The sequence below is a fragment of the Branchiostoma lanceolatum genome, chromosome 18 (genome assembly GCF_035083965.1).
Source record: "Branchiostoma lanceolatum isolate klBraLanc5 chromosome 18, klBraLanc5.hap2, whole genome shotgun sequence".
In the NCBI taxonomy this organism is placed as follows: Eukaryota; Metazoa; Chordata; class Leptocardii; order Amphioxiformes; family Branchiostomatidae; genus Branchiostoma; species Branchiostoma lanceolatum.
The window spans coordinates 4,785,847-4,803,675 of NC_089739.1; the positions used below are offsets into that span (position 1 = coordinate 4,785,847).

The 17,829-nt window shown below is 41.5% G+C and overlaps 1 protein-coding gene across 1 annotated transcript; it reads left to right on the forward strand.

The window, feature by feature from the left end:
- Positions 1–25: 25 nt before the first annotated feature.
- LOC136424631 (transmembrane protease serine 2-like) lies at positions 26–16,572 on the forward strand. Its single transcript, XM_066413255.1, has 14 exons — positions 26–645; positions 5,772–5,841; positions 6,342–6,693; positions 7,286–7,422; positions 7,840–8,047; positions 8,809–8,940; positions 9,529–9,648; positions 10,109–10,222; positions 11,485–11,667; positions 12,254–12,446; positions 13,206–13,331; positions 14,261–14,430; positions 15,219–15,364; positions 16,019–16,572. Exons 2-14 carry the CDS (start codon positions 5,791–5,793, stop codon positions 16,193–16,195), a joined length of 2,109 nt encoding a protein of 702 aa, XP_066269352.1. The 5' UTR covers positions 26–645; positions 5,772–5,790; the 3' UTR covers positions 16,196–16,572.
- Positions 16,573–17,829: the final 1,257 nt, after the last annotated feature.

Here is a 17,829-nt window from a genome sequence, read left to right on the forward strand (position 1 = left end):
TCTTCCAGATATACTTTACCCTGGCGATAGACCTTTTTATGTATTCTGATGCATTCTGGGAGGTACAGTGCAGTGTGGGTAGTGCAGAGGCAAATAAAATCATTACCATGACATTCGTGAGACTGTCTATGTAAATGATGTTGCTTTCTTTACCCATACTGCACCATGCCTCCCAGAATGCAACGGGAGCTATATGACAGCATACACACATGCAGTGATGTACTAAACGTCATCAGATTCTTTATTCTTTGTTTAACATTGACTTTTGCCCAACCTACTCACCCACCAAAACAACTAAGTCACTATATCGGGTCGCGACTAAAATAAACACAACAAATAACATACATGATTGGGTTTCCCTCATGTTTTTGAGGGTACCACTGGTCCAATGTATATCTATAACAGTTGTTATGGCAGCGAAAACAAAGGGACAGAAATTAGATATGAGCAATGTTAAAAGGTCACCCTTGATATGCCAGTTACCCTTTGAGATGCAAATGAGATTCACTTGTTCTTCGTTCTGTGTGGTAGGGGAACGTCAAGTACATGTAGGTCTAGTTTAAGTCGTCTAGGGGACATCTAGTCACTTTAAAGTCGTGAGAAAATTGGATTGGGAGGATATTCAACGTTGGACTAATACAGCAGGTATGTGTACTAAGAGTTTATGAAGATTTCTGTCATGGCGGATGTTACTGTGTGTCAATGTCGCAGTCGATTTTGGCCGACTTTTTTTTTTTCAACGGATAGTGAGTTTAAATTTAGTTTATCTGAACGAAACGGCTATGAAAGATTGCTGCAATTTCACAGTCGTAGTAAAGGCAAAGGTATCTTAGTGTTTTCAAGAGAACGTTCCGGGATACTTACTACGTGGTATGCGACGGTATGTGTGTTTAACCGTGTGCGGGGGTATCGAGTGTGTCACACAATGCATTGATTTGCCACAAGTAAAAGGGAAGTCAGTGTTTTGATGTGAAAAGATTGTTACCTTCGCCGAGAAGGTTATGTTTCCTGTGTAATTTCACGGTACCGGTGGAGGGATCCTTGCGATATTTGATACATGGGTAGGTGTCGGTAAAACGATGGAACGATTTGGCAGATGAAACTCTCCTTCATACGGCAGTCCAGGTCGTACCACTTGTCTGCAGAGTAGGCGGCGCAGTCGTCCCGGCTCCCCGCGTGGTTGGGCTGTCCCGCTGCCCACCCGCTGTAGCCTCTCCCCAGAGCAGTGCCGTCCACCCACTCCCACTCCCCTTCCTCTCTCTCATCATGTAAGCCGAACCTTGTAACATGTAGATAAAGCTTTATATGCATAAAAAGAGATTGAGGAGGTAAAAACCTATGAAGCATACCAGCATTTCTCACGATATCTTCAAAACTGATACTATTATGACTAGTGTTATTGTTAGCTGGTATATTATTGTAAGATTGTTGAAAACAGTAGATGCATTGATTTACCATTATTTTTGACTTACTGCTAAATTCTAAAATGTCGGCTCTATAACAAACAGGTCTTAACAAGCAGTAGGTTTGTGACAAGTCCATGGTCATGACTAAGTGATTCAGGAAAATGAAGCAAATTGAATGCCAATACGACAGATATTACATTGTAAAACCTCTTAAGTTTGTGGATAAAGTGTGATCCGGTTTGAAGAAGCTGAGATTAAAGAAAGAATGTATCGTCCATGGAGTACCTTTAACAATATTGTTACATTGTAATTACTTAGTTCTCAAATAAAGATTATATCATTGAAAAAAAAGTTACACGAACCAAATGCCGTGACAGATGGACTCCTCTTCCATGAGTGAGTTGAGGAAGACGTCTATGGCGACGTCTCGGGGCATGGCGAGGGTCCCCCCGTCGGCCCGGCAGGTCTCAGCCGATTCGGAGAACGATTTCCGTTCGTTGAACAGCTTGTAGCAGACTCCGCGATACTTCTTGTAACCTTTAGGGCAGGTTCCTGAAGAAAAAAGAGTCTGATTATAGTATTTCAATGTTACGACATAGGTGTGTTTACTTCATTATTACTTCATTTAAAGTGCCCACGAGCTGTCTTGCTTATTCGTATCTGTTGATTATTTACATGGAAAATACATAACTTCGAAAACACAAACAAGCAGACAGACAGGCCAAGAACAATATAGTTAGTTACCTCTTCCGGGACCTAGACTTTCAAGTCTGAATAATGACTAGTTCTATCAACGCTGACCTGTACTTCCTGCTATGCCGGCAAGTCTGACCTTTGTGATCGTCTTCCTGTCACTCTATTGACAGTCCATTCAAATAACTACGGACACACATTCCTCACACGGGGTAAAAAACGAAACACCATGTTCGTTTGTTAAATCCAGAAGAGGAAGACCAGTGTGTTTAGCATCCTTGCAAGTGACTGTAGCTACATAATTTACACAGATTTGAATATCTGGAAAATTCCAGATTTAGACATCCAATATGGCGGACACTAGTTACGTCATAGTCACGTGAGTGCAAACATCCTATCTATTGGCTTACCTGGTAGATGAGTCGGAACCGACGCTTTCTCTGATTGGTCATCAGCAGGACTCTCCATGTTACAGTCCAGTTTCCCCAGTATTTGCAGTATTTTCGTCTTATTCTCCAAAACGCTCAGTAGATCAGAGTGGGCTGTTCGTGCCACCATGGCTTCAATATCACGTAGAGCCTTCCCATTTTCTTTAGCTCTGTCCGACAATTCAGCAGCTTTGCCCATAGCCTGCAAACAAAGAAACGTCTCTTGCAATCATCAATGTACGTAAAATGAACAAAAGTAATTCATGTTTTTGGCAAAGTTTCAGTGGCGAGCCAAATATATTATTGCTAGTATATCTATATGAATGCATGCCTAGAAGATTATTCTAAATGTCTAGGAGTAGTACTGATAGGAACTATGTCATTTATTGTTTATGAAATATACGAGTCAGCGCGTTAATATATTTCAAAAGATAATTTGATGTATTCCTCAAGCTAAGCGAAACATTAAGAAGAACAGAAAACCGAGGAGGGAGGAGAAAACTGGTAGTCAAATCTTCTGTGGTGCCCCGACGGTAAAATAGTTAGATAGATGAGATGACTAGATTTTTCAAGCCTCCTTTACAAGGTTAGGTTTTCATTTACGATTTTACTGTCCATTTTAAAATCTTAATTTCCTCTTACCTGTTGCAAACGGACAGAGGCGTTGGCTTGATTAACAGCTGTCATTCCCTTCTTTTGGTCTAACTGGTTGACTGACAGCTTTAGGTTCCACACTGTCAGCACTGTAACAGAACACAACGCCAGTAAATTACACAGTAAATACAACATGGTAAATATTTTCGATGTCCTTTATATTCTAGCTTGCCACTATTTCTTATTCTCCTACACAAAGCCTCGTGCGCGACCTATAAAGTATACCTTGGGGAGGCTCTGCTAAATCGGGCTGAGGTTTCTATCTATGGTGAGCGTGGCCAGTCTCTAACCAGCTGTCAGCCAATCAGGAGGTCGCCTGAATATTGTCTTTAGGTAAAGCCGACTCTCTGATTGGCCGACAGCTGGTTAGAGGCCACGCCCACAAAAGTGGAAACCTCAGCCTGGTTTAGCAGAGCCTCCACAAGCTATATTGTATTGTCCGTAGGCAAGGCTATGCGTAGTATAATGTTGCTGTTTTTCAATGATAGATATTGCAATACTCACTTAGAAAAATAGCAATGCCCAGTAGGCAGACGTTCAGAGCTATGGTCAGCTTGGGGAGGTTCTTCATCATGATGGCTCTGGTCAAGCCTTGGGGCTGACCAGGAGTCCTCATCCCGACCCCTGGGATGTAACCACCGGTCTCAGAAGATCCAGGGTTGGCAACGATGGGCTTATCGTTAGACTGAGCCCTGGAGGAAACTGTATGATAAAGTCAACATTTTACGTTCATGCTATATCATAAACCGACCTATTGCATCTTAGGGTTCAGTAATGGAGCAACTGGTGTAGCATACTATTTGTATTGTTCATGATATAGTGCATATGTCCACGTTGTAAACTTGACCTCACGACGGTCTATATAGCCTACAACACAGAAGATCTTTGATAGAAGATCTTTATTGACACAACAAAAGCACAGCGACTTTCGTAAGGTCTACTACATACATACATACATACATACAAACGATATAAGTGCATACAAATGAGTTTGATTTTGTCCAAACATTCTTTGATGTATATACATATCTGTACACTGTAGGGATTATCACCTCCTAGTTTGTAATTGAATCTATCGACAGAACGGAGCGCATTGAATTCATTTGAACAAGCGGAGATAAAAGTAAATAGCTTTGAGCGTTTATCCTCATATCTTGAACAATTCATGATAAAGTGACTTTCATCTTCAATCTCATTTGGGCAGAATGGACAAAACCTTTGATCACGGGGAATTTTACGATACCTTCCAGCTTCACTGTTCAATTTATGGCTACATATTCTTACCTTTGTAATTGATCTACGAATTTCAAAATTATGTATGCTTGCGAGATATTTTTCTTGTCCGTATCTTTTCTTTAAGGCGGAATAAATGGACAGTTTTGACTTGTTTTGAATAGAACTATGCAATTCTTGTATATATATATATCCTGCAGACGTTGTCGTAACTGGTTGGTTAACAAATCGGTCTGATATAATCTAGGGTTTGTCCATACATATTGAGCTCTTCAATCAGCCGGTAAGTTAAAGTCCGTTCCGCACCAAATGATGCATATGGCGGCGCCCATCTCTTTTTCAATAGCCCTTGGGCCGCACAGCTTTATGCAATCACCACAGCAGGGGCTAGTCCACTGGTGCGTTCAACTACCATACTCCTTCCACAAATGTTGAGTACTAAGAAGAGAAATCAGTATGTGTACATGTGCCATTTTTACAGTGTTTGCTATGACTCGGTCGGGAATAGAACTCACAACCTACCCAATGCAAGGCGAACACTATACTCACTTGGCCATTGTATCAGTTTTAAGCCAGCAACCACCTGTGCTTGTAGAATTTTCTGAATCGTAAAATAGCTTACCTGGTTGCCCCAATATTTCTTCTGACATCTTGACATTTCCCTGAGGGATGTTCCCGCCATGACGAGGGACCATCTTCGCGGCGGAAACCCTCTGTTTGGAGACCGTACATGCTTCCTGATAGTCGCCAATAGAGTCGTAGACACTGCATGCCTCTTTATAGATGTTTTTGTCCATTGTACTCTGCTTTCTTCTCTCACAACGAGCTTGAATGTACCAAAAAATATGATATTTCAGACAGTCAAAACGAGCTGACTGTTATCTGTCTTGCCCACGCTGATTGTCTGGTTGCTACGTCGACGATAGATAACATGAATTTATTCATCTTAAAACGTCAGACCTTCGCAAAAAGAAATATGTATCATGGAGAAGGTTGAACATTTTCTTCAAAGAATAAAATGGATTCACCGTGTTTTAAACCTTCTTCAAGATAACTGACCCGATTGTCCAGGCCACGTGACCTAACGAACGTGTCACGTGCTTCATTAGACCAATAGTTATCCTGAAGAAGACCAGAGGCCTGGTTGACATTTTAGTGAGTACATTTTTTCGCGTTGCAAAAAAGTACAACTTTTTTAAGAACGCGTATGGGTACACTTTAATGCTAATGTTTGAATGTAGAATTTTCTGTGCCGAGGGTCTTGTTGTTACAATAATATTAATAACAAAATACAGGAAATGCCTACATTTTTTTCTTCTCCATCAAGATGCTGAGCATTTCATCTTTTCTCTCAAAGGTGAACATCTTCCAGCAGAATGAGATCTCAAGGCCAGGAAGGCCTGTTACATCCGGGGCTTCAACAGCCGGTAAGGATAAGTATGCTCATTTCTTGGTAACGCCTCAGGCGTGGAGCCGATAGTATAGTACCGCGATCGAGTTAAAGATATTCTAAAAATTGCACGAACGCATTCCCTAGGGAGTTGGTTTTTGGCTACACCTTGCACTTTTTCACATACTGCTTTGAGCATAGAAAAGGCGCTAGTTTGTACACACTGTGACAGCTGTTTACCAACGTATTCACTCTGAAAATACGATGGCACATACCAAATTTTGGAGTTACAGTTTAGAGGTATAGAACAAGAGACAGATACCATACTTACAATGATTGCGATTTAAAAGAAGAGCATTGACGGAAAACAATGTTGTAGCCTTACAATTCTGATAAAATCCATGATCCCTAACACAAAACAGAATCTATTTTCATACTGACTGAATACACACACACTTGCGACTTTTCTTCAACCGACAAGGAATGCTTCGTTTATTGTCCCGATCTGTAAAACACGACTTTTATTTTTTTTTTCAGGGCGGATACTGCAATCCTGCTTTCAGCCCTGACACTTCGTCAAAAGCGCCACACGGCCATGCCTCGGCCTGTAGTGAGCCCGTCCCGGGTGCCCCCGTGTATGTCATTCCGGTAGGCCAACCGCCAGCCTACAGTGGTCACCCGCCCCAATACCCACCCCAATATGGCCCTCCGCCGGCCTACGGCGGGCACCCACCCCGGCATCAGACAAACAGAGTGGGCCCCAATGACGCATGGCAGGGGAGGGGGAAATCACAGAGCTGTTGCAGCAAGGCCGCCATCATAGTCACCATAATCGTCGTCAGTCTGGTGATCATCGTCGCTCTGGCTGCTACATTGGGCGTCCTGTTAGGTAAGAATGTACAAAATCTTGCTCTCTAATTTGAGTATCTTTCAAATGGTGGATCCGTTTTTAGCAACGACTCAAACAAACGACTCCCAAACGACTCCAGTAGAGTGAAATATTGTCTTTGACGTGTCTGTGTGTATGTCTGTGTCAATCTGTGTTTCGGCAATTCCAACATATACCAAATTACAGCTTTGTCAGGCTCATACATTCTAAGTGCTGCTATGTTCACCTCAATTAAAAAATGGATGTATGGTTTTAGGTGCGTATATGTGTATATGTGTGTGTCTGTCTGTCTGTGTTTGTGGATATTTGTGGTCAGCATAACTTTAGAACCTCTTGATGGATTGTAATGATAGTAATGGTATTTGATATCTGGGTAGGTGTTGGGAAGACTAAGCTTAAGGTTAAGGTCGATTTTGGGCCCCTGGTGTTTGACCTTGGTACTACCACAGAACTTTCGATTTTTCATCCTAGACATGCTACGTTCTTGTTCAGTTTAAGGACTGTGGAAGGGTCGCAAAGCAGTATAGGTAAGGGGTGAAGTCTGCCATATCTGATTGCCATATTCATGCTTGTGTTTTGCCCAACCACACAGCCAACAAAGCGGAGGCCCCTGTTGAGACGCACCTCTACCAGGGATCCCTTCGCATCACCAGCCGGGCGTACACACCCGACCTGGCGAACTCCGGGTCCGCCGCCTTCGTCGAACTAGCCGGCGAGGTGGAGGCTGGGGTGAGTTTGGCTGGAATCCATTCTCATGTTCTAGCTCCAGTTTTTGTATGCGTAACTGTTGATGACAGACGAAGCAATTTGATTGGATGCTTTTGCTGCGGTAATAGCTTATCACACACACACACACACACACACACACACACACACACACACACACACATTCCACACACACACACACACACACATTCCACACACACACACACACACACATACACACACACACACACACACACACACACACACACACACACACACACTACACACACACACACAATACACACACTACACGCACAAACATGCGCGCGCACACACACACACACACACACGCACTACATATCTACAATGGCATTCAATACATGTTTCTGCCATATTACCGTAACTTCAGTGTAATGAGAAGGAATACGGTATACATTACAGCTGGACGCCAAGTACCAGGCTAGTGACCTAGCTGACACTTACAACAGCAGCACGGTAACGGGCTTTTCAGCGGGCAGCGTGGTGGCTGACTACGTCATTCGGTTCGTGTCCACCACGGCACCGCCCGAGCAAAGCGTGGGGGACGTCATGTACGGCGAGACCGACCTCGATGGCCTGGAGCTAGATCCAGCCTACACTATCACCACAGGTAATGTTACTTGCAGTTTCAATTTCGACGGCGCCCATCGGGTTTGTTGTCCCGGCCGGGCCCCAAAATTAACCGAGCCGCCGTTTGTTCCACGGGGCCACGAATACATAGGGGTGACGCCCGAAAGTGCAAAAAAACCCAGCCCGGAAGCTACCCGACAGGGCCCCTTTTAATAAGGGTAAGAGTCGAAGTTTCCATCTTTTACTGTCCAAATCCAAGTTCTTGTAACTGTGTTAAAAGTGTAAAAGATGAAGCAACGTAGAACTTTATTCTTAATAAGACACATTGGAGGCGACAGTGAAAAGCCAATAGCAGAATATACCTGTCTTACCAGTAGGTTTGATTAAGATACAATGTAGCTAACTTTACAATATGTTTACCCACCAAGGCGCCTCTCAAGGTATTATCGTTAGGACATCAGAATAACTTTTATGATGTCGCTAACATAATTTCTTGACGTTAGCCAAAAGTGTCGAAAAACTTAAGAAATTTTGAACGTCTACATCAGTCTGAATTAGCCTCTACCAGGCTCCAGAGGCGGCTGGAAAGAGTAGAAATTGGCCAAACACACAGAAAAGCATGAAAGAGGGGTTAGTTTGGGGTACAGTTTGCCACTCTGATGGCATATTGGACCATCTCTCCGTAGCCAACTCCCTTAGCATACTATTCACTCTATTTGGCCAATTTCTACTATTTTTCCAGCCATCCGCGGAGCCGGGTTGAGGCTAAGTCTGAAGGACTTTTTATTACATTTTCCGCAGCCGTGGAGGACTGCAGCTCCAATGAGTACCAGCGCATCTTTGACGGTAGATACATTGACGACAGTTACGTTTGTAACGGGATATCAGACTGTCCCATATTGCTGTTAGACGCCGACGATGAGTTCTACTGCGGCAATGTCTCGTTTTATACTTCATTCGAATAGACAGGTGGCAAGATATGAAGACAGAAAAGAAACAATGACAGGGAGAGGTGGAGAAATTTGCTTTTGGTCGTGTTTCATTGCCTTTGTCTGTGTGCTTCGGCACTCACACATGCGGAGTATCTTTCACACCCTTACATGACAAAGGTTAATGGTCAAGGGTTTTTTTATCAATAATTCTGCTATACACATTTTACATACATCAATATTCGAATATGGCCAAAGTATGTCGTACTCATTCAAGGTCATCGACCCCAGAATCTAGTTAACGTTTTCATTGATTGTTCATCATCGATTATAATGTTTTTTATCAATAATTCTAGTATACACATTTTATATACATGAATATTCGAATATAGCCAAAGTATGTCGTACTAGTACTCTTTCTAGGTCATCGACCTCAGAATCCAATTAACGTTTTCATTGATTGTATTATTGATTATAATGTTTGTTATCTGTTATACACATTTAACATACATTATCAAAGGTGTATAAATACAAGGGACACCGGCGGAAATGACGCAAGTAAATACTCAATACGTACTTCCGCCCCTCTCAGTGACTTGTTCCGCGAATGAGTTCACCTGTACGGACGGGACATGCATCTTTTCTTACTGGGAATGTGACGGTTATGACGACTGTGCGGACGGCATCGACGAGAGTGACTGTGACAACCTGAGTAAGTTTTCAGTTAAAGGAAGTGAAATTTTGCTTTTGGTCGTGTTTTTTTGCCTTTGTCTGTGTGCTTCGGCACTTGCACATGCGGAGTATCTTTCACACCCTTACATGACAAAGGTTAATGGTCAAGGGGGGTATCAATCTTGTAGGAACATTTCTTTTTTGTGTGTTTTTACCTCTGTAAAATGGGGGTATTGTTCTCCACCTGCATGCAAGGCATACCAAAAGCACTGATAGGATATTAGATCAAAGGTATACCAGTATAGGTTGTCAAAGGTTATCTTATTTCCTGTCTTCAATTTCCTGCTATACACATGTCTGTTATCTTATGGTAGCTTAGGGGGAAAATACATACTAGACAGAATCAGCGAGAAATTCACAATTATAAGTAAAGCGAGACATTTGCAACAGCAACAAAAAATTCTAAAGAATATATGAGACTTTTTATTTCTCATTTGTAGATTGTGACCTCTACTACAGACCGTGTGCCAACCGAAGCGAGTGCGTTTATTCACTCTATTTTTGTGACGGAGACAACGATTGTATCGACGCATCGGATGAGCACAACTGTGGAGGTGGGTATGCCTCAAATGTAGGCACAAAGACTTGGAGAAGCACCGGTGATTTTACCTCCGTGAAAGGGGAGGTATTGTTTTTGATGTGTCTGTCTGTCAGTGTGTGCTTGCACACTTCTTTTGACATGCTAGTCACGTTGGAGACACTGACAGGAAGTTAGGTCAAAGGTCCTAAAAAGGTCCCCGCGCTATCAAAGGTTATCTCATTTCCTGTCTCAAGTTTTCTGCTAAATACATGTCTGATATCTTATGGTAGTAGTAGTCCACTGTGTTCTACTGTTGCAGTAGTACTATAGTCTGGACACTCTGCAGCTGCAATCAGTCTTTCTTCTATATATTCCCCCACTTTGTCCGGTTCCTCGCAAGCATCCTGAACTTCGGGGCGTGCATGCCGTCTTTCTGGGTCTGTGATAATGAGGCGGACTGTTCTGGAGGGGAGGATGAGCAAGATAACTGTACCCGTAAGCTTCAGAAACAAAGACTCATTCATTCATTCATTCATCCATTCATTCTTCTTCTTTTTGTACTTTATTCCTCCCTTGGGAGAGCATTGAAGTGGACATATTTACAAAGGGGATACCATGTCTCTTACCATGTGTTATAGCGATCCTGTTTAAAAAAATGAATTATATTCCTAATATTTCCTATATATTTGTCCTCATATTTACAATCCTTTGGAGGGCAGGTGAACGAACCTACCAAGGGGTATTCCATGCCCCAACACGTGTAGTCTACCGGTGACCATTGGGACACTTAAAAACCATTCACATCTATCGTATCATATCTATAAGAAACTGTCTTTTCCCATCTCAAATTCTGTGCGTTGATTCTTTTTCATTCATTCATTCATTCATTCATTCATTCATCCATTCATTCAAAGTTCAGACTTCATTCGAATATTACTTATTCAAAGTCAATTCAATGTTCGTTCAGCATCGAAAGTTTAAAGTTAATTGAAAGTTCAAAGTAGAAACGGTCGACGTAATCATCACAAATGTCACAGATTCAAGCTCCTATTTGATTCGTCAAAAGTATTGCATAGAAAATTATAAAACTAAAAGATGTACCCTTTATCTATATATCTAGTAATAAACGGTGCTATCATGCGACTATATGTTGACTGTGAAATGATGCTCTGACTTTGACTAACTTCAGTATTATTTTCTTTTTTTTTAATGATTTATTGGTCAGAAATTACCCGTGCATTGGCAGCCAGTGCTGAATTGCTGCAGGGTTTACAATGACATAATAACAATCACATTCTTGCGTAGCTCCCACGCCTGAGTCAATCCCTGTAGTACAGTCTCCCAATCCTGACGTTCATGAGGACAACTGTGCCGGCACGACCAAGTTCTGCTACGACTCGGGCGGGACTTGTATCACAGCCGACACCTGGTGCAACGGTTTGGATGACTGCCCCAACGAAGCAGACGAATTCTTCTGTGGTATGTCAACCGACTCCAACGACTTGGGATGTCCTTGTAGCTCAACTGGTAGTGGCCTCACAGTTGAGCTTTTGGTTCCAATTAGTTGGGATCTTTGAGATACCGGTTCAAGTCATGGGGTTGGGACATGTTTCATGAGACTGCACCGTCTTTCGGAAATGGGTGACTTGATCACGTCAAAGGAGAACAGTTAGCAACCCCTCCCTGTAAAATATATCCTGCTACGTATATTAAATCAGCAAGGAAACGTGCTGCCCTATGTATCACTAGTCACTACAAGGGTCTGAATTATGTAAATCGATGTATCTTTCGTATTGCTGTCATGAAACAACATGAAACCGCATTTAAACGACGCAAAAAAATCAAAGAGATGTTTCAGCTACTATTGAACCTTTCTCAAGCTATATAGCTAGATGAACCACTATTTTGGACACGTAACCTTGTGTACTAGTGACTTCTGTTGGGTCAAACAGGTCTGTCTGCTTTGCACTGTTCACTCATTTCTTGTATTACTTCCACCGGTGAAGAAATATGTAAAGTTATAATATGATAAAAATAAGATATTTGCATTTTCCTAACTTTCTAGGATGTGGGGAAAGGCCGGTAGTGGATGGAGGGAGGAAGAAACGCGCGAAACCTCGCATCGTGGGGGGTCAGGACGCTGCCCGGGGGCAGTTCCCTTCCCAGGTGTCTTTGCACCAAACCGGTTTCGGGCATGTCTGCGGGGGGTCTCTGATCAACAACAAATGGGTCATGACCGCAGCACACTGTGTGGAAGGGTAAGTACATCACTCTTACATCAGATAGATGTCAAAATACGTCATGTTGCCGTGCTGATGACGTCATTTAATGTACTATAGATTTGTCTGCCATCTTGTTCTGAAAAGTTTTTGTCACCGCAACCCGCAACACAATGTGTGGAAGAGTAAGTATACCACGCTCACATTACCTTACCTTAGACCTTAGATCCTCCAGAAACTTTGTTGCATAGGTCAACTTGGCTTCGGATTCTTCTCCAAAGGCTCCACGCTCACATACATATTGCAAAACTTAACAAGCCGCTAGGGGGCCCAAAATCTAATCAAGACCTCCGAACATACCAAGAAATTCATCCAGGTATTCTCGAGTTATCGTGCGGACAAACACGACCCTTACAAACACACAGCAAGTCACTACAATACCTCATTTTTATGGAGGTCAGATTAGACACAAACTGTTTTGTGTATCATGCAGTAAAGACATAAACTTTGTCATATTAATAGCCCTGCATATTGATGAAAATAAAAAAATAGAAAAATAGTACAGTTAGACAGCTGAAAGTACTTTCTTTGCGTTTTTCTAGAAAGATCCATTTGACTGCACTTTTGTTCGCAAGTTTCAGTCACATTGAAAACGTATTAGTTTTCCCTGTAATTTTGTTTGATTCATACTGTATATTGTTATGTATTTAAATTTAAAACGTGGGTGTTTTGCATTAAGTAAGGCTTGTAGCATTCTTGTTGAGTCGGACGTACATTTCTTTCACAATGGAAACGATGATTTAAACATGTTTCCAGGTCTCCGAACCCACGTGACTGGACAGTCTACCTGGGTCTATATATCCAGGGAGAGATCACCTCCAGGGTGCAGGTCTTCAACGTGGAGAGGATCATCTACCACGATAGGTCAGGGCAGCTTACGTCATAGTAAAGTAAGGTTAAGCAGGCATCCTCAATTGAGGTGAAGCATGATGCTTTTTCAAGTAGCTAGTGGTAGTGCAATGCGGCTTCACCACGGCTCGCGTTTTTTGGCCAAGCACACCGGGTCACCCCTACTCTTCTCGATGTGTTGGGTTCTTTTACGTGCAGAGGTTTGACGCCCTAAAGCTCCCTCATACACGGGGCCGCCGTCTTTACGTCCCCATCCGATAGGACGATGCGCATCTTTTCCAGTCATGTCCAACTCGGGCCGCTGGTTCCACGGAATTTGAACCAGATGTGGTGAGAGGCAGAGTGCGCAGACCTCTACACCACGCGGACACGACCTTACGTCATGACCACGTGTTAATGACGTCACTGAATGTGTACAAGTTTCGTCCGCCATCTTTTTTCTGAACTTAAAATAGTTTTTTTGTTGATAGCATTTTCTTCATTGTTGAAGGACGTGTGTGTTGCTTAAGCGTATATTGTCAAGGACAATGTCGTCCTCGCTTTAAGTCTAAGACAAAATCAAGTGATGTTGAAAATCAAAATGATTCATAAGTCCAAGAATATGCTATTACGAATAGTGAACTTGTCTTATGTAATTGAAACTCATGAAATGTGATTGGAGGATATAAGTACAAAATGATAATTTAGCTCAAAGATAATCCATACATATATATTTTATTAACAAAAAAGTAACAGAATTTCGTAAGGTCTACCGCGACTATACATACAACGAGCGGATACAAATGAATGAACCTACATAAAGTATATGTCTAAATCAACAAGTTGAGTTTAGCACATTGTTTACACTACTGGTTCCAAGGTTTAAACATATGATAATGGTGAATACTATAAAACTCTCCAGGAAAAGAAATAAATGAATCAAAGTATCCTCATTATCTTTCCAGATACGACAAGTACAGGATAGACTTTGACATCGCATTGATGGAGCTGGACGGGGCGGTACAGTATGACCAGGCCGGGTACGTTCGTCCCATCTGTCTGCCTGATGACGACAACGTGTTCGATTCAAACTCCAACTGTTACATCTCTGGCTGGGGTACAATGTACGAAGGAGGTAAGAGATACCCTAAATATGTTGTGACCTACTACTATTTCAAAGGAATACTCTTTTCTATATCATTCATCTTTTTTGATTGATGAAATTATTTATGAAATACTAATTTAATGCTCGTGTAAATCTTTCAATTATTTTAATTCATTTATTGTTAAAAGCAACCTAAGCAAAATTAGGGCCAAAAAAAATGGAAATAAAAAATGCTGAAATCTTTATGGTAGTGACATTTACTAGCATTGTTTAGTACATTTGCGTAATAACTTCACACTTTGAGCATTTTAAACCGTGCAAAAACATGCCATACGATGATCCCATTAGTTTCGCGAACCTACAAAAACCCCGGCGACGATTTTCAGTGAGTTCTCACATCACAACAACGTCATATTTCTGCATCATGTACATTGCTATACATTGTGATAGTGTTGTTTGAACTAATCATGTATAGAAGTGAATAAATAAATTGACTTTTAAAATCCAATTTTTCGGACCCTTATATTGCTTGGGTTTCCTCTAAGATGCAGAATGTGTTTATTAGCTAGCCTGCAACCGTGTATACCTTATAAGTCTCTGTTAGTTCATAGCTTGTCTGCTTTTGAGTACTTCATAAGCTATCGTAAGCTACGCTAATCTAATTTTATGATAGAAGATAATAAAGAAGCTACATGCATATTCCTTTGGAGATGATTTGCCATGACAAAGATGTTTGAACTTCGTAGCCAAATTTCATTCGTAGTCTTAAAGATAACGTAATTATTTGTACCAAAAATCGTCTGATTTTCGTTACCTAGGATACACTATTGCTGACACCATTCAGTACGCGCAGATCCCTCTCGTCGACTGGTCGGTGTGTAATGACGCAGACCACTATGATGGACGGATCACGACCAGGATGCTTTGCGCGGGGTATGACGCAGGAGGGGTGGACTCTTGTCAGGTACTTATCCTATCTTAATCAAAAAAGTTAATCAAAATAACTATCTATGTTGGCATATGTAAATATTTTTGGGAGCGCATCTGTAAGCAGCGACACCTATCGCTGCAGTGCGATGTGGACCAATTATTAGAATTGTCCTGAGGAGAGTGACAGATGTTGTTATTATGCAAAAAAATGTACGTTTGGGACAACATTGTGATGCCGTTCCCTGTGACTGTATATATGTAAATACTTTGTGTTTGGGAACGCATCTGTAAGCAGCGACACCTGTGCTGCAGTGCAATGAACCAGTCATAATTGCCTTGATGAAGGTGACAGATGGTTACCGAAACGTCGGTTGAATAAAACACTTGTGTACAAATGATCTTTTTCATTCAGTTTCCTGCCAATCTGATGAAACTATTCACGGTTAATAAAAAAGTTAGCAATTAGAGTTATTGGGGGTACTAAGTATGCAAAAGTCTCAGTTGATGCTAATGATAAAGATATGGAAAAAATAGCATTGTTTCCCTAAACCCCAAGACAAAGGCAATGTTATGACACCAATGACACATCTACATTGAAGACACATAATCTTGAAACTTCGTATGTAATGATCATGAAGCCGAAGAGACGAGACATCTGATTGGCCAATCCCCCTCCTTCCTCCATTAGGGTGATTCTGGAGGACCACTCATCTGCGAGGATACAGACGACAAGTGGTATCTTGTAGGGGTGACCAGCTGGGGCGAGGGTTGCGCCAGACAGTTCAAACCAGGGATCTATGCTGACGTCAAACACTTCCGGGACTGGATCTTTAGCGTCATCATGCACTATGAAGATACGGGATGAGAGAATCTATTCTCTGTCCATTTTTTGTTGTTTTTGCTTTCTTGGCTCTCGATTTTTTTTACAGAAATAGGGGGAAAATAGAATCAAAACAAGTCATAAGCCAGTCCGCTATTTGAAGTGCCCATACGCAGAGAGGTGTATTGCGGGTAATATGGCAAAGTTGAAGGTCTTTGGTAATACATGGCCAGTGGACTTCAACTTTGACATTTCACCCACAATGCATCACACTGCGTCTGCGCACTTGAAACCATGAACAAGCTTATATATACCTTGATGCTTTCACTGTACTGTGGAGAAACGTTTTAATAAGAGTTGAATGAAGCCAAAGAAAGAAATTATGAATATTTCTATTACCTCCTACTGTTGTAAATATCTTTAAAAGTGGGCTATTCCTTGAATTCTTATAAGATAATGAATCCTTTTTCGTGCTATTTATGGTGAATTGAATGTGTAAAGATACATTACAAGAATCTAAGATTTATCATTTGAGCATTGCTGCTATTAGGATGATGTTACCAATATTCCTGTGACAATGCATTACGTGTGTTGGTTCTAACTGTATACGAATTCGTTGACGTTGATACTTACTGCCGTTGCCTTATGCTTGGGCTTAAAAACAATGTTATATATAAGAGTCTTTATTACTATTAAGAGACATATCGTGTGACTGTCCTGAAGCAAGTGATGGTTGTATCAAGGTTGTAAACGAAAAGTGGCATGTCGACAGTACGTTCAAATATAGGGTCTTTTTTATATGTAAATTAGATTGATCTGTGTATCATAAGAAATGTCTTGAGACAGAATTGGCTTGGTGCGAATAGAATATATCAATTTGTCTTGAAGTTTCATGGAATTGCAAAATATATTTGAATGAACTGAATGTGAATGAGAGTGCGTTGTGCTCATAGACGATACAATTATATCAGAATAAGTGTATGAGAGACCCTCATGAGTTAACCCCATGCGTCAAATGTAAAAGAACCCAACACACTTATCGAGAAGAGTAGAAGTGACCCGGTGTTGTTGGCTAAAAACGCGAGCGGTAGAGAAGCCCCTTTGCACTATATTACAGGTTACTTGCGAAATAATCATATTTCTCTTAAGGACAACAAAAGAAGAACAAGAAGAATTTTGAATGATCCTCATGTGCTGTATAGACATCACGGGGAAAACTACATTAGGATCTATTGGAAAAACACTAGCTTCAACTCACAACAACAAGTTTTCAACTAGGATACTATTATCAATAGCACAGGTAACAAAAAACTTTCCTCGTGACGTCAAAGCTCTAAGCCCAATATCCGGACCTTGGAGAGATTCCGCTAAGGTAGAGAGGATTAGGATTCAAACACTCAGATTTGAATTTCACCGCCCGTCACTTTAGGCACAGATAAACCTGTTGTGTTACGCCGAAGGGCGCATATACCGGCTATAGAGATACGGATACAGAAATCGAAAAGAAAAACACACGACGAAAGAAAATATTCCTTGACAAACCGTTAGTTTAAACGAAGGATGCAGGTCTAAATATATTGAAGCATTTTTAAGACACCGAGTTGATTTTGCTCCAGTTAGGGCGGTCATGGCGCCCTAGGCCAGTATTACCGGGATTTGTTTACCCTTGTCTGCTTCGC